This window comes from Anolis carolinensis, chromosome 3, assembly GCF_035594765.1.
Source record: "Anolis carolinensis isolate JA03-04 chromosome 3, rAnoCar3.1.pri, whole genome shotgun sequence".
Classification (NCBI taxonomy): Eukaryota; Metazoa; Chordata; class Lepidosauria; order Squamata; family Dactyloidae; genus Anolis; species Anolis carolinensis.
The window spans coordinates 234,774,013-234,792,685 of record NC_085843.1 but is presented as its reverse complement, the minus strand read 5'-3'; the positions used below and the strand labels follow the sequence as shown (position 1 = coordinate 234,792,685).

Here is an 18,673-nt window from a genome sequence, read left to right as displayed (position 1 = left end):
AACCCACTGTAGAGAGAGTGGAGAATACATTTTTCTATCAAGGGGATTGAATTTCCAGAATTGATTGGTGACTTACTGTGAAGATCTCAAGGACATTATTACAAAACTGCTAAGACAGCAAGGTGCTGTCTCCAAAGGGCTTTACATTCCATCACACGCTGGCCTTAGGGACCCCTCACTTAGCTCCTTCATTTTTCTAGTAATTTAAAGTCTGGACCTGCAAACAGCCGCAGCTCACCCACCTGCCACATGGGTGTGCTCCCTTCATACTGCATCTGTGAATCAGCTGTATGAGTGACTGCATTCAGCATGGTTGTGTATCTTCCTCCTGAATCAACAAGCACAATAAATTCCATATGATCCAAGGGGGTACACAGCAACCAAGTTCAAGAGCTTCCACCAAGGTTAAAATCCTTAATTCTTGTCTGGGACAAATGCCCAATATGAATCTGAGGTTGCAGTTCTCTGTAGATGGGAGTATGTCTTGGCTGTCTCAGTGAGATGTACTCCTAAGTAAACGTGTGGTGTTCAGTTGTATGATATCCTTAAAAATGGATATCCTGGAAGACCAATTTAGTGGTTAATATTTTACATGGCTAAAGCAAAATGATGAAACAAGGACAAGGTTGGTAAATGAGAGTTTTTCATGAACATATTACAGTAAATCAACAGTACTGTTGGAGCCCTTGGTGGCACAGTGGGTTAAACCCTTGTTCTAGCAGGACTAATGACTTGAAGTTTGGGTTGTTGACATGAAGGTTGCTGGTTCGAATCCAACCCAGGGAGAGTGCGAATGAGCTCCCTCTATCAGCTCCAGCTCCATGCGGGGACATGACTGAAGCCTCCCACAAGAATGGTAAAAACATCCGGGTGTCCCCTGGGCAACGTCCTTGCAGACGGCCAATTCTCTCACACCAGAAGTGACTTGCAGTTTCTCAAGTCACTACTCACATGAGAGGGAAAAAAAACCAGAACTGTTATCGGGCCATAGTCTCTGAAACCCTTTGCCTATCTAAGTTGCTTTAACATTGTAGAATTAATGCAGTTAGACATCACTTTAACTCCCAAGGGACAATGCTATAGAATCCTGTAGTTTCACAAGGTTTTTAGAAGTCTCTGTCAAAAAGTGCTGGCACTTCATTCTACAAGTCCCAGGATTCCGTTGCATTGAGCCATGGCTGTTAAAGCGATGCCAGTTATAGTATAGTGTAGAAGCCCCCCAGTTTAACATTCTGTCTTCTCTTTTTGTCTTTTGTGTCAAGCTACTGTTGCCTCATCATGCCCAGTTCTTGTTATTTTTTAAAAAAATGTTTACTTTGTCATTTGTAACTTCAAAACAAAGACCATGTAAGGTCATGAAAGTTAATTCCCAAGTCAGTTAACACACATGAGAGAGCCAGAAGTCCTGTTGATGACCTTTTTGTTTACAACAGGATGTTTGTAATAGTATTAGCATTGCTATGAGTCAAGAACAAGAGTGTTATAAATGGTTTGAGTGTTGAACTCAAACTCAGGGAGGCAAGATTTTAAAAATCTCTTTTCAGCCATGGAAATCCCCTGGGTGACCTTGGCTAAGTCGCAGCCTCACAGAGGAAGGCAATAGCAAACTGTCTCTGAAAACTCTTGCCAAGAAAATGTTAATACAGTATAGAGTTTTCTTAGGGTTGCCATAGGTCAAAAGCAGCTTGAAGGCATGCAAGAATAACAGTGAGTCAAGGCTCGTAGACTACTCATAATCCTGTTTTCCACAATACAGTAGAGTCTCACTTATCCAACATAAACGGGCTGGCAAAATGTTAGATAAGTGAAAATGTTGGATAATAAGGAGGGATTAAGGAAAAGCCTATTAAACATTATGATTTTACAAGTTAAGCACCAAAACATCACGTTTTACAACAAATCGACAGAAAAAGCAGTTCAATACACACTAACATTATATAATAATTACTGTATTTATGAATTTAGCACAAAAAACATCACAATGTATTGAAAACATTGAGTACAAAAACATTGACTACTAAAATATTGACTACAAATAAAGATAGAATTGCATAAAATGAACTTACAAGTAACAACATTGTCGTAAGTTAAATCTGTAAACAGTTCAGTCCTTGCTGTCTAGAGAAACAGCTGTGGATCCGGGCGGGAGGTGGACTGTGTTGGATAATCCAGAACGTTGGATTAGTGAAGACTGGATAAGCAATCTACTGTATTATGTATTTTATGTATGGCATCTTTGTGTGCTATTTTTAAGCCGCCCCGAGTCCCTGTGGGAGATGGTGGTGGGGTATAAATAATAATAATAATAATAATAATAATAATCATCATCATCATCATCATCATTATCATCATCATAAAATCATAAATTGATTTTATAAATAAAAAAATAAAAATCATCCAAAAATACATCACACAGTCCTAGACACTTGGGAAGTGTTCAACTTGTGATTTTGTGATATGAAATCCAGCATATCTATCTTGTTTGCTGTGTCATAATAAAATAACAACAACAACAACAACAACAACATTGTATGACACAGCAAACAAGATAGATATGCTGGATATATTATTTATAGAATTCATGTAAGAAAGGAGAAATGAAAAGGAATGAAGAAAAGGAAAGAGAAAATTGGTGGTAGAAAGAAAGGGGGCAAGATGACTCCCTCCATTCACTTTTGGTTTTGGCCTCCTTGATTGTTAGCATTCAGCTGCTGACAGATTACCCTCATGGGGATGTGTCTCATCCATGATATAACAACATGGAAGCTACTGAATACTAATCCTGCTCTATTTTGCCCCTTCCCCGCTTCAGGTTTAAAGGAGAAAAAAGGAAGGAAGACATCAGGCCACAAGAAGAGAGAATTGGGGAATTATTTTGTGACAGAACACACAGAAGCCAGAGTGTTTTGCTTTACAGTGTTACAGTCTTCTGTCTATAACAGGCATGGGCAAACTTGGGCCCTCCAGGTGTTTTAGACTTCAACTCCCACCATTCCTAACAGCCTCAGGCCCTTTCCTTAAGCGGCTGAGGGGGAAAAGGAAGGGACCTGAGGCTGTTAAGGAATGGTGGGAGTTGAAGTCCAAAACACCTGGAGGGCCCAAGTTTGCCCATGTTTGGTCTATAAGAATAATTATTGTTTGGATTTAAGGATGTAATAGGGAGGGAAAGATGAAATGAGAGGAGTAAGCCGGTTGCCTAGCAACCTCAGGCGAACTAGTGATTAGTTGCTCTCTTTGCAGTAGGCCTCACGGAGATGAGGTGTGTCTCTTGTGAGGAGTGACATGATTTTGAGCCTGTGAGCCAAAACGATTGGCCTAAATTGTAACAGTCAACAGTTTTTATATCCACTTCCGGCCTCCATCTGCTCCATTGACTTTAAGAAGTTCACTTTTTGGGAGGCCTTAGTTAGTACCCCCTCCCCAATTATCAAAGTAAAAGTATAAAAGTTTTCCCCTGACATTAAGTCTAGTCGTGTTCGACTTTGGAGGATGGTGCTCATCTCCTTTTCTAAGCCGAAGAGTCGGTGTTGTCCATAGACACCTCCTAGGTCATGTGGGCGGCATGACTGCATGAAGCGCCCTTACCTTCCCATCAGAGTGGTACCTATTGATCTACTCACATTTGCATGTTTTTGAACTGCTAGGTTGGCAGAAGCTGGGGCTGACAGCAGGGACGCATCCCGCTCCCTGGATTTGGACTGCCGACCTTTCAGTCAGCAAGGTTAGCAGCTCAGAGTTTTAACCTCTTGCGATATGTCTTTTAAGTTATCCTTACATGGAAGGATACTAGGAAGGCCTATTGCCCAGTAGGCACATTACACCAGAATCCTCCTAACATTTTATATGAGCCCTGTTATTATCTTTATAAGCATATTCACGGGAAGCGATGTTGGACATTTAGCAAAATGCAACATTCACCAAAGTCCAACCAAAATCTAAACTTTCAAAGATTTACTGGCTTCTTTATCAGGCAAATATTAGAGTTTCTTAAATTATACAGGAGAAGGAAAATGACAATGTTAAAGTCACAGGCCAACATTTTGTCTCAGATATTACTTTTGTTGTCAATTAGGATGGTTTGGGATCCTAATGCAAGCAGAAGTCACTCCCCTTCTTGGCCACGTGGGGACTTTGCTGGAGGGACAAACCTCAAAAATTTAAATCGCAGCCCATTGACTCCTTCTTTGGGCCCTTCCACACAGCCATATAACCCCGAGTATCAAGGCAGAAAATCCCACAATACCTGCTTTGAACTGGGTTATCTGAGTCCACACTACCATATATTCCAGTTCAAAGCAGAAAATGTGGGATTTTATTCAGCTGTGTGGAAGCTGCCTTGTTTCCCTTGTTGTGGGAAAATTTGGTATCTTTGAATCCAGGAAATATTCAGAAGTAACTGTACTAGCCATGCAGCAGAATATAATTAAATCCAAAATCTCGAAAAGGATGGTACATTTGTAGTCCAATCAAAATACAGTCCCCGAGTTACAAACATCCAATTTACAAAAGACTGATAGTTGTTAATAGGGCTGAGAAAATTGAGAGAAATGTATGCCTAGGAAGGAAAATTCACTCCTGAAAGAGTTAACATGGGGGAAAATGTATCTCCACTGAAGCGAAGCAAACACCACAGAGTGTTTACCCTTCCCTATGCTATCCAAAGATAGATATCTACAGAACTTATCTTGTCCTTAACTTAGGAATTGCCTATCCACAAAAAAAATTGTGAGGTCTTTTGATGCTTTTATTTTTCATCAAAGTTATTAATCTTACAGGAGCAGGAAAACAAGGTTAAGCACGCTTCTAAAATTGGTACCTAATAGTGATTGTTCATGCTTTATATAGGGATTAGTTTCAGCAGTTGTTTGATGCTTGTGTACAGAATCTTATCTGTTTTTAGAATCCTTTGCCATCTGGACAGAATTTACTGCCATTTGATGTGACTGCCTTCAAATTTTCGTTTTGGGAAAGATGGTTGACTAAGTATTTGCCCGGGAGTGTCAGGCACGTCTGGACATCTAGTCTAACTTCAGCTGAACTCAGGAAAAAGAAAATCAGCCTGTTTAGCAAACCATTCAAGTATTAATTTATTATCATTAAATGTTTGATATTTTAATATCTATTTTATATACTTGGGACCATTTCTCAGACAGAAAGGGGTCGCAAGTGGGAAAGGTTTAAGAAGCCCTGTGCTAAAGTACACTTTGTCAGATGTCCAAAATGCTATGCTAGCCTAACATATACAGACTCACACATATAATTTTAACTGAAATAGTGAGACAGATCTGTTAACAGAACAACAAAAAGCGGTGAAATTTAAGGGGTGGGGAGCAGTCAGTTTCTATGCAGAATCAAATGCATTGCATACAGGATTCACAACAGCGCCCTAAATTGCAATATTATTTTTTTTCTGAACTAATTTAACTCCTTAATTGGAACAATTCTTTTCTGTAACGAGAAAGCTACAATAATCTTAACTGAACCCAAATTTAAAGAAGAGTTAAGTTTCTGAATAAATTCTAATTTAATTGAAGATCTTAGTGCCTCATTTAGAAGAATTTTTTCACTTATGTGTCTTTGGAGAGGCTAAAATGTTATTTGATTGGTATTTTTATAGTGCCATGTTAACTTTTTATGCCACCTTCTGAAAGTGTGACTGATGGTATTAGGTATAGATGGCCATCTTGTAGAAGTGGTTTAGCTCTACATTTCTGCATAGCACGGGATTAGAGTAGTTGGCTGTTGCTATTTCTTCTAACTATGATTCTGTGAATTTGCAAAAACATGCATTGCCATGGATTTAACAAGCCATGGTGTGTGAAGTTTTGTTTAGTGAAACAAGTGTGGGCTGATTCCATTGAGGCAAACCTTTTCATGTAAAGGTAGGCAGAAACTGTGCACTGGAGACATAAGTTAATAAGAAAAACAGTATGGAGGGATACCCAGCCCCACCCCAAAAATGAATGCCCAAAATGAAGATGGGAATAAATTTTATATAGCAACAGTGTTGTCAGCTTCTAGCTTACGTTTTTCCTTGTTTTGTGCAAAATGAAAGCTGTTTCTTCTCTCATTTTTTCTTATCACAGATATTATTCGCAGTGATATTGCCTTGGATAAGCAGAAAGGCTGCAAGATCGCACAGCACCCAGATATCATGTTGGAGCTTCAGAGGGAAAAGGCAGCTCAGATGCACCTGGTTCTCCTTAAGGAGCAGTTTTCCAACACATATACCAATCTCACACTAACAGGTAAGGCTGCATGTCCACCTTGAGCCCAGGATTGCTAATCCATTGAACCATTTGCAGAATTTCCCCTCTTTGAAAATTCCATAAACAGCTACAGAGCCATGGGAAAATGTTAAAAACAAAGAAAGAGTATGTAGCTCTTAATAATGGTTAATGAGAGTTGTGACCTTATTAGATGCGGTCTTTTCCCTGTTCCTCCATGCTGCCAAAACGGAGTTGCACGGAGCCCATAACATGATGCAAGGCAACTTCTAGTGGGACTCCGTGAGACTCTTGTTTCAGCAGTGCAGAGGAATGGAGCCCAGAGTGCCTTTGGAAAAGTTGGGTGTTATCCAACTTCTAATGGCACAAAGCGTAGAAATGAGCGGGAAAGACAGATCTAATGGGGAAAGGATGTAGGATGTCAGCAGACAGATCCTGGCAGGAGAGAACAGAGTAAAACAGTTCCCTCCACTGTCCCATGCTTTCCCCCTGCAGATCTGTTGAGGTCCTAAAAGTCCAGTGACATCTGAAGAGCCACTTGTTATATGCGCTGCATCTTTACCCTAAATAGACAGTAAGATATCAACATAAATTCAAAATGTTATACAGAATTTGCTTCCTCACTTGATGTGCAGCTTTGATATTCCTACTACATGAGTGCCATAGAAAGGAATAAACCAACCATTTTACATATAAACCAAAGTTTGGTCCCATAGAAAATAAAAGTCTAGGAAGTACTGTAAGTGTTCTTTCACCTGTTTATTTAATTTGGATGATCAGTGCCTGTTTGCCTGACAATCTCTGGGTTTAACTACAAGACTTGATGACAGCACAGAGCAGGCTTATTAATACAGCCATGAAACTGAATAATATCCAGTTCAGGAGGCAGAATGTTATCCTTGCTAATTTAGCAGCAGTTGTTGGCAAGTTAGTGTTTCACATTCCAAAATCATCTTAGTTTTCCTCTTAAGGCATCCATTAACTGATATTTTAATTTTAGAGATTATTTCATACATCCTAGATTGATGTGATGGATAGGATGACTCTTTTTTCTCAATCTAGGATAGTGGCTAGAATGTTGCACTGAGAAGTCTCCATTGTGCTATAAAATACAATGGGTAACATCTGGGACAGTCTCTCTTAACTTGGCCTAACTCACAAAGTCATTTTTTAAATAATTTATTTTTTAAAGGGTTAACAATTATATACATATATATAAAGCTTATGACTATACATCCCCCCTCTTTTGTTTTCTTTCATCCCTGTGCTCCTCTTCTCCAGAGCCATCTCTTATTCTAAAATACCACCAAAAGTTCTTAAAGTTCTTTAAAAAAAAGTTCTTAAAAAGTTCTTCATGTGGAGGTAAATTACCATCCTTTTTCCAATACTTTTCCTAAAAATCTTCTCCAGATACATTCAAAGTCATTTTTCCATGGTTCCATCTTTACTTTTAAATTTGATGTTAGTTTATCATTCAAGACCATTCTCCAGACTTCTTTATACCATTCATCAATTTGTATTATCATTTCCGCTTTCCAATATTTTGCTACTAATAATCTAGCTGCTTATAGATTATTGAATTTTCCTCTCTTATCTTTCCCGTCCTCTTTTTTAATTGATAGCAGTATTTCTGCTGGATTCCTTCTAATTTCTATATTCATAATATTTATAAGGGAAATAATTTCTATTTCCCTTATAACCATTTCCCAAACATCTTGTACATATTTACAATCCCACCACATATGCAAATAAGTTCCAGTTTCCTGAAACGCTCTCCAATGTTTTTCATTATAGTTTCTATTCATAATGTTTAGCCTTCTCAGTGTTAAATACCACTTCCAAATTAATTTATAGTAATTTTCTTTCATTCTAATTGACATGTTTTTAAATTGTCTTGCTTTCCATACCACTTCCCATTCTTTCTCAGTTATTTTTATTCCTACTTCCTCCTCCCATAATCTCTTAATGTTAGCTTTTTTCCTGTATCCTTAATTAATATTTTATATATTTTACTTGTTGTTCCTTTTAATTGTTCATTATTTACTCTTTTTAAACCTTTTAGTATAATTTCCTCGAATTGTGTTATTTGTTTTCAAGTTTTATTTTGGACCCACCAATTTTTATTCAGTTTTTCCAGTTGAATCCAGTGGAGCCATGAAATGTTTATTCATCTCAGTTCCTCTTTCATTTTTACTTTTCCCATTTGCCATTGTAACCAATTTCCCACCCCTTTTTTGTTCCCTTTTTTCAAATTCTTTATCTAATATTTTCTTTCATTCCTTTGGGAAATCCCTTTTCATTATTATTGATGTTAACACAGAATTCTTACTAATTAATTGTCCTTTATATTTGTTCTATATTTCCATTATATTTCTTAATAGTACAGTATATTTCGTCACTTTCTCAATTCAATTCCCTATTCCCTGATTCCATCCATTCTAAACCCTCTCTATCATCTTTTCTATTACATATCTGAATTGGTTTTCCTTATAATATTTTTTTATATTCAGTAGGCCTAATCCTCCTCCTTTTTGGGGTTTGTACTGGAGTTGTTTGATTAATCTGTTCTTTCCCCCATTATTACAATATTTATATATCATTTGTTGCCATTTGTTTATTTCTTTTTTTGAAATGTTTAATGGAATCATTCTGAACAAAAATTTATTTTAGGTAGAATTTTCATTTTTACCAATGCTATTCTACCGAACCATAGAATCATAGAATCATAGAATAGTAGAGTTGGAAGAGACCTCATGGGCCATCCAGTCCAACCCCCTGCCAAGAAGCAGGAAATCGCATTCAAAGCACCCCCAACAGATGGCCATCCAGCCTCTGCTTAAAAGCCTCCAAGGAAGGAGCCTCCACCACAGCCCGGGGGAGAGAGTTCCACTGTCGAACAGCCCTCACAGTGAGGAAGTTCTTCCTGATGTTCAGGTGGAATCTCCTTTCCTGTAGTTTGAAGCCATTGTTCCGTGTCCTAGTCTGCAGGGCAGCAGAAAACAAGCTTGCTCCCTCCTCCCTATGACTTCCCTTCACGTATTTGTGAACCATGATAATTGTAAAGTGTTATATCCCTTTAACTTACCCTCTATATCTTTCCTTAGTTCTTCTAAGTTTTTTCTTTCTATGGCTTCTAAATCTTTGGTTATGGTTATTCCAAAGTATTTTATATTCTCTTTCACGCATACTTTCATATCTTTTATATCCGTTTGCTTTTTAAATTCTTCTTCTTCTTGCTTCATGTAGTTAAATAGCATTGTTTCTGATTTATTCTAATTTATTTTCAACCTAGACACCAGTTCAAATTCTGTTATGTGTTTCTTATTTATCTCCGTTTTCTTCATTATCTCCTTTATTATTAACAGTGTGTCATCTGCAAATAAGATAAATTTTTCCTAACTTTGTTCCTATATCTTCTGATTCATTATCTTTCCTTAGTACATAGGCCAATAGTTTCATTATCATCCTTGCCTTGTGTTTGTTAATTTTATCTCTCTGGTGACTCCATAATTTATTATTATCTTTACATAACTATCCAAATACATTTGGTTCATTATATTTTTAAACCTGTTTCCTATTCGGAATTTGTTCATAATTGTTTGGATATTTGGCCATTTTACACTGTCGAAGACTTTGAATATATCTAATGCTAAAATCCCCGCTTTACTTCCCCCCTTCTATTATTTGTATTTTATTTATTACTCTACCTATCAGGTTGGGCATTTGTCTCCCTTTTACAAACACATTGATCTTGTTTTATGTATTTATACATACAATTGCTCATCCTATTAATAATAATTGCCATTACAATTTTAGCATCTTGATTGATTAATCTGTCAAATCTTATTTTGGTTTGGGTATTAATATTGTTAACGATTACCTCCACGATTCTGGTATTTTTTCTCCATTCATTATAGCATTATGTAATTCTAGTAGTTTTGTAGTTATCACTGCAAGATTGTTGTGAGGATAACGTGAAGAGGAGAGTAATGTGCTCATTGAACGAAAGGCAGAATATAGAGGCTAAATAAGATTATTTTGTCACAGAAACTGCCCTTCCTACCTTCAAAACCAAACAACCAGGTAGTATTGTAACTAATTTAAAAATATTGTTTTTCCTCTATTAATAAAACTGAAAGCAAACTGTGTAGCTGTATTAAACTAGGACAGGATCACAAGTAGCTATCTTAACTCTGCTGTAGCATTCAGATCTGAAGTTGGCTATCTGGGATCTGGAAGGTCTCTTTAGTTGCATCTACACTGAATAATTAGTGCAGTTTGACACCAGGGTTCAATGCTATAGAATCATGGGAGTTGTAATTTTACAAGGTCTTTAGCATTTTCTGCCACAGTGCTGGTGCCTGACTAAACTATAGCATTCTATAGCATTGAGTCATGACAGTTAAAGCAGTGTCAAACTGCATTAATTAATTCCTCAGTGTAGATGCATCCTAATAGCAGTTTAAAAACATTATGTGGCCAAGTTACATATAGTGACCAGCTCAAATCCTATGGAAAACCCACAAGCATTCCACTCTTTTATTTATGTCCTCTGCATCTGTTACTGAGAGTCATACTGTCTTTAGTGATAAGGGTCATATATAGCAATCAGAAATAGTAACGTTGGGTTGTTGTATGTTTTCCAGGCTGTATGGCCGTGTTCCTGAAGTATTCTCTCCTGACATTTCGCCCACATCTATGGCAGGCATCCTCAGAGGTTGTGAGAAGGATGCCTGCCATAGATGTGGGTGAAACGTCAGGAGAGAATACAGTAGAGTCTCACTTATCCAACACTCGCTTATCCAATGTTCTGGATTATCCAATGCATTTTTGTAGTCAATGTTTTCAATACATCGTTATATTTTGGTGCTAAATTCGTAAATACAGTAATTACTACATAGCATTACTGCATATTGAACTACTTTTTCTGTCAAATTTGTTGTTAAACGTGATGTTTTGGTGCTTAATTTGTAAAATCATAACCTAATTTGATGTTTAATAGGCTTTCCCTTAATCCCTCCTTATTATCCAACATATTCGCATATCCAATGTTCTGCTGGCCCGTTTATGTTGGATAAGTGAGACTCTACTGTACTTCTAGAACATGGCCATACAGCCCGGAAAACATACAACAACCCTGTGATCCCGGCCATGAAAGCCTTCGACAACAAAATAGTAACGTTGACTTGTGAGACACTATATCATGGTGCTTTTCTCTCCAGAGAATCTTATGTTGGTTTTCTAGCAATACTGCTTGGTTGGAAGGGGCAAGGAATGTTGTTAAGCTTTGCAAAAGCTTTCTGTAGATTTTATATGGGTCTTTGCCTATACAAGCAACACCAGGCATTTTGAAGCATTTTGACACTACTGAAAATAGCAGCACATTAGGGTATTTTTTTTTCTCCCTGCCCGCACTTGCATCAGCAGAAGGGATGCAGAAATGACTAAATTTGGTGTCCTTGAAGCCAAAGCAGCACATGCACTTTGGGTGAACCCAGTAAATATTAAAGAGCAAATATAAAAGAGATAATGGCCCAGACAGAGTAGAGTGACTGTTTCTATTATGGGTGTTGTTTGAATTATCCATGAAATGGGTCCTGGAGTGATTGACAGACTGTGAGGGGGAGCTGTAGGATGCTCATAAACCACTTAGCTCTTGCCTGGCATACAAGAGGACTAAAGAAAAAGAGTCAATTCTTTTACCTCTGGACAACGGACGGCAGTGAAAAACACTACCAAGCGTTGTCCAGGTTTCTGCCACAACCTGGAAAGTGAAATCTTTCTAGGGAGTGCCAACGGAATGCTAAGCTGTTGTGACATCAGAATCTTTGTTAGCCTGGTAAACATAGCCTTACTTTGTGGCTGCCCCAAGAAAGAGATCTAGCTGCGATTGATGCCTCAAGTTCAGTCTGTCAGGCTTACATTTGGGCGGGATCCCTCTAAGCCATTTCTCAGTAACACAATCCTCTTGACTGTTTATTCCCACTTGAGCTCTTGAAATCTACCCTGACAACTTGCTTACTCTCCAGTAAACAAACCTTCTCCTAAAGGGAGGTTTCTTCCCTTCCTGCACTTTTCTCCAAAGCAGTTTCAAAGAAGCCTAAAGCATTGCTGGCATTTTTGCGTGGACCTGCCCCTTGAAGGGCACTTGGTTATTGCAGGCTCTTGGCCTTTTAAAGTGTGTTTATGGGGGAGGATGGAAAATTTCAGCTCCAGGTGTCTCTGTTAGGCAAAATGGCTCTAAAATGGCAAAGCAGTGTCTAGCCTTTTTGTCTGAGATCGAAGTAGTCTGATAATGGTTAAAGAAGTTTAATCTCTGATTTCATAAATGGAGCTGGGCCCTGTGTTCTCAGGGGGCAGAACATAATATTTACTTGTGGCTTGACAGAGACATGTAAATATTTCTCTTTCCTATGAAGGATTCTGTCTTTTTCGTTGTATAAAGGGAGTGGGAGGAGACTGATGCATGGGGACAATTACACCTGCTTGTCAGGATTGGAGCAAAAAGGCTTACAGAAAGAGGCCTCATGCAGATTTTTCTTAAAAAGTGGGAGCACATATCTCACCAGTGTAGGACAGCCTTCCCCAAACTAGTGAGCCCCATTGGTACTGGACTGTAGCTCCAATTATCCCAAGGCTATATGACCATTGGCTGCAGTTATTAGGGATGATCGTCATTATAATCCAATACATTTGGAAGGCAACATGTTGCTAGACTGTAATTGGACATGCGTGGAATTACCTCTTTCATATGTTTAAATGGAAAGGAGGAGAGACGGCTGAGTAAATTATAAAATGATTGTGATCTGTGTGAAAGGCTTGGGCTAATCTGTTTCATTTCTCAGTTTGCTCCCAGGAGTCATCTAGGGCCCCTTCTACACTGCCATATAAAATCCAGATTATCGGCTTTGAACTGGATTATATGGCAGTGTAGGCTTATATAATCTAGTTCAAAGCAGATAATGTGGATTACTTGCTTTGATAATCTATGGCAGTGTAGAAGGGGCCTAACTCTTCAAGCCTTGTTGATGTTTAGTACATTATGAAAGTAATCCCCATTTAGTCTCATTAGAAATGGTGACAGTGACAAGTATGAGCAAGTGATAAAACAGTTAGATTGCCATCTTACTGTGTAGTCCAATGCTTTGAATCTGATATATGTTTAAGCCTGTTTTGGACCACGTGAATTGGCCTTCATTTCTTTTTCAAGATCTTCTGCTACCATTTGGCAATATGAGCAATAACTTATCTGGTATGTGGGGCAAAACTGATCTTATTTATGTGCTATGAGTAATCTCTGAATGAATGTTTCACGAAAACTGTTATGATGGAAATGTGACCTAAACTGGCCTAATGTGATGTTAATAATAGTTGAGTTACAACCTTCAGGAGTACAGCTGGGCAACCAATTGCACAACATCTTGCAAAATTGCTTTGCACAGCTAATTGCACAATAAAAACTGAATTGATTACCAGGCTTTGGCTGACATGAAATGCCCAGCACTACTGCAATAGCATAATTGGGTACAACCCTTTATCATATAGGCTTGAAAAAAGATCCAAAAGAAAAACTTCATGATCAAGAAAATGTTAAAACAATAATGTAATAAAATAAGTTAGAACAATCAGAAGGCTATAAAGTCCAGTTTCAGCATTTGCAAGCTAGGATTTTCCTCTTTATAATTAATCCATAGAATCCAAACCTTAGTATGTTATAGCCAGAAATAAGGAGGAATGTAGAAGGATGCTGAAAGGACAGTAGACTCTAATAAGATTCCAGGTCACATTATATAGACTAACGAAATGTAAATCCTTCACTACACAGTGTCTGGGGAATAGTTTCTTTTCCGACTCAGATATACCAGCTAACTTCAGACACAGGAACAAATCTGTGAAATCTCTGATTCTATCTCATGTTGCTTTATTTTTGAGTTTCTCACAGTGCATGATATGGAACATTAATCGTGGTGTCTGTGAGCATTATGGAATTCTGGCAACATATATATTTTTGAGGGAAGAAGAAAGCATATATTTTTGGCATGACTAGTGGACAGTTATGAAGTCAATAACTGTCTCAGTGCAAGTTTGAAGATTGTCGTTTTCTCTGTGGGTGGGTTTGGAGAAATTACTGCTGTTCTTGTTTTGGCCTTCTGTAGAATGTGTCACCATCACTTCAAAAATAACTCATGAATTTAAGAAGGAAATTAACTTCAGAAAGCTTCAGTTGATTAATTTTTGTGGGAAATTTTAACTTCTAAGGTTACAGGTTAAATATGTGCTTTGTGTTTAAATACCATGTTTTTAGTATGTTAGTAGGGAATGTGCAAGAAAATATTAGAGATAGGTTGTCCAACTAAAAATAAGCTGTAGCTTTTGCTTATAACACTGTGAATGTCATAATCACCTTTCATGACCACTATAATCATGGACTGTATCAGAATACCTATGCCTTAAAAGATGTAACCAATCAATTAATTGATTAGTAGGCAAAAATATATGACCAACCAGTTCAAAGTTCTTTAATTAATCAGCAACCCTAATATATATCTTATTTTGGAGGGACAAATTACCAATTAAGTTGTGACTGTGGAACACCCCTCCCCCCAACACGTGGTTTTTAGACCCCTGTGTGCAGATGTCCGGCTTAGTGCCTGGATTGGAAGGCTCATGCTGCTTTAACTAATCACTTCCTTGAGCTGGGTGAAATGAACATTTGTCTGCTTGTCTTGAAGACAAGAGCCTAGTGGACTCCACAGTGCTTCTGTTGGGGCTGCCCTGAGGTGGAATTTACTGCCAGAAAGGACATGACCTGACTGTAGGTTCATTAATGGCAGCCAGATGTGCTGCTGCAGCCATCATCATCATATCCTGAAACTGGAAGCCCCTGCTGTGGTGAGTGCATTATTGGAGAGTCAGCTAGGCAAATACGGCTAACCTATCAGGCCTATGGTTCACTGTGTGTTCTCCAAAGTCTTTCTCTTATTTTTACCTACCCCAAGAATTTCACAATAGTTTTTGCTCTGACATTTGATGGGACAAAACAATTTCTAGGGTAAACTGCATGTCAGTTAAAGTACTAGTATAATTTCATCTAAGACATCACAGGGTCGCTATAGATGTACTTAAAAAAAATGCAGAGATCAATTATCAATATACTTTCAAAATAGCTGAAATCAATAAGAAACGTAATTAATTCATAAGTTCTTATGTTCCAGGGAACACCCTAAGTTTAGAGGTTATAAGAGTGGGTTTTCTTCTGAGTTACTGTATATGTATACGTTCTGTGCTTACTCTAGGCCAGGGTTACCAAACTCATTTTCATCTAGGGCCACATTAGTTTTATAGTTGCCTTCAAAGGGCCATTGAAACCATGGATGGAGAATCTGTGGAAACAGAGGACAAACTATAATCCTTTTAAATAGTGGTTGGTGCTCTTTAGTTTTTACCCAATTTGGGTTCCCAGATATTATTGAATGACAACTTCCATCACTCAAATGGGGATAATGGGAATTGCAACACAACAGCACTTGTTAAAGGACATTGTAATGTCAGATATCATATCCACAAGCTTTGTATTTAAATTCAAGCCCCACTATCCTGACTAAACAGAACAAACAGCAAGCATCCCACCAGCTCTAGTCATAATATCTGATGATGAGGAATACAGGAGTTATTGTCCAGCAGCTGGAGGGCCACATAAAATGACCAGATGGGCCAGGTCTGGCCTGCGGGTCTTGGGTTTGACACATGTGCTCTAGGGAATGTAAAACAATCCTATTTGTTTCTTTTTTAGAAGGTGTTGCCAATCTGCAATATGTATCCTAAACCTGTTTCAGTGTTTTGTTTTGTTTTTCTGCTCAAGTATTTTGCTTTTTTAAAACTGAAAACATGTAAATGCCCATTATAGTATGGATCATATATGAATGTATATCACTTTATCATTCAATATTTGACTACCACAGGGATTATCTCAGTTGTGTCAGCAAAGAAAAGCACTATATTCTGCTTTAGTTATAATATGGAATTTCTTTCAGTGTTAATTAAGCTGTGAGTCTATACACTGGTATATTTCACTGATTTGTATGTACAAACAGCTTCAGCAGTTCTTTGTTTAGAATATTGCATCTAAACAAACAAAATCATTTTGTTCAGCTTAAAATAGTTAAGCTCATCTTTCATTAGATCCCCTTTTACTAATACAATCATGCAAAAAAGTTCACAATGATGTCTTTGTCTATTAATGAATGAAACCATTTCACAGAAACAGTAAAAAATAGATTTGGAACCTTCCCTGATGATATTCCACATGCCTCCTTGTATATTATAATGTTCTTGTTTTGAATTCTCCTTCTTGATCTTTGACCTCTTTTCTTTCTTACCTGTCTTATTGTGGGTTTTTATACAATGTAACAGAAGAGTATTTCAGGCACATTTGCCGCTGGGGCCTCCCCAATTTTAATTCCAATGCAAAGAACTATGAAATGTAATGTTATAACTCTTGTGTAGATTCTGTGCATTTCTGAATGGCACTATGTTGATTGAACTGGGTTGTGGATTAGCCAGTTTTAGGTTTAATAGAACAATATTTGGCATCTTATTTGGCAGTGTCATCATATGTTCATGGTACTCGCTAATGGTGAAAGTTTCCCTGTTCCTTGGGACTTGAAGCAGAGGGTGAATTTGCCTTTGGACTATGAGTCTGAAGACTAAACTGCAACAGTCTCTCATAACTTTTTCCATCTGATTTGATTGACCACATGTGTCCTGTTTTTCAGGAACATATAATTTTTAAAGGCATTTACACATCTTTCAGCTCAGTCGAGCTCCCAAGATGGCGCAAAATATGTAGAAATATTTTGTTGGAATCACAGACGCCTTAAAGGGCCAGATTTAAAAATGACTTCAAAACAGAATTTATTAAAACAAAAGAAATGGGACGCAGAGATACTCAAATGCAGTTCCACTGGTCAAAACTCAAAAAACCAAACCAGACCTGGCCCAAAAGGTTAACAGAAATATAATCCAGATTAACTGGATGCAAAGAGCACCAAGTCAAACAAAATGCTCTGAAGCAAAACAAAAAGGCACAGTACACAAATGGTTAACAAAAGGAGTTGCAGGAAGAAAAGCGTCATTAGCTGAAGTCCAGGGTCGAAGCGGGAAAAATCCAAAACAGCGTCGCTCCAGTGTCCACAGAAGCAGCGTCTTTAGCCAAACCGGTCCAGGTCCAGAAAGAGAGAAGTCCACATTCACGAGAAGCCGATTCATGTCAAAAAACATGCAAATGATCAGGAGGTCCAAACTGCAGATCCGAATCCAACGTCGAACACAAAACAAGCAACAGCAAGTCTACAAGAATCTTTACCAATACACAGCACCCAGCACATGAACGCACATCAACACCTTGCCTTCTGCAAATACCCCTCACCCCTGAACCCACTTTTATCTACAAATCATCATCAGAAGATGAACTGACCACTGCCCCATCACTATCCCCCGCAGCTGCTCCCAGCTCTTCACGTAAATTCCCTTGACTTTCCCTCCAATTCCTCCATCTCCTGTCAAGACTTAAATCCACCCAAGACTCAGTTGGATCCCCAGATTGCCAGTCTTCACCCCCAGAGAACCCCATAAAGGTATCACTAGTTGTTGGCGCCTCACAAATAGCTTACACTTCTCTTATCTTAGTCCAATCCATGGTGTCTCCTTCTTCTCCTTCACTCATTGACCCATCACCCCCAGAGAATCCCTCAAATGACTCCTCATCTGTAGGTGCTGTAAGTATGTCCCGGATCCTCTTTCTCTGCTGCTCATTATCAGATTCCTGTTCCCGAGTAACCCTTTCCCCCCTTCTGGAACCCATACTACTGTTTGTAAGGTTACTCACAGGCTCTACTACAACACATTTTGAGAGAGTGAAAACACCAAAGAAAGTTCAAGGACCAAAGTCCACGTGAAACAACACTCTTGACTGCTTGCTAGAAGCAGAGAAGAAATGGTGTCAGTCAAAGTAACTGTAACACCCTCTACATTGGCCTTCCTTTGTCAGTGATCCGGAAGCTCAAGTTGGTACAAAATGCAGCTGCTCGACTTCTTGCGGGAGTCCCAATGAGATGTCATATAACACCAATCTTACTGCAGCTGCACTGGTTACCAATTGAGCACCGGATCACTTTCAAAGTGATGGTGCTTACCTTTAAGGCCTTACATGGTCTAGGGCCAATGTACCTGAGGGACAGCCTCACCCCCTACCAACCCCAGAGATCCCTCCATTCTGAGGACCAAGATCTGTTGGAAGTTCCCAGTTTTAAGACCTTGTGTCTAACAGCAACTAGATGTAGAGCTTTTACAACAGTGGCGCCATCACTCTGGAACACTCTGCCACCCGAAGTTCGTGCCTTGCGGGACTTATCAGTCTTCCGCAGGGCATGTAAGACACACCTGTT

The 18,673-nt window shown here is 38.5% G+C and overlaps 1 protein-coding gene across 2 annotated transcripts in view; it reads left to right on the top strand.

Moving 5' to 3' along the window:
* The window catches only part of hpse2 (heparanase 2 (inactive)), a 180,450-nt gene that overhangs the window by 14,472 nt on the left and 147,305 nt on the right, over positions 1 to 18,673 (top strand). For both annotated transcript variants that reach the window (XM_016992159.2, XM_003218456.4), the window contains exon 3: positions 6,087 to 6,248. In XM_016992159.2, the coding sequence (XP_016847648.2) occupies positions 6,087 to 6,248 (162 nt within the window). The remainder of the gene's footprint in view (positions 1 to 6,086; positions 6,249 to 18,673) is intronic.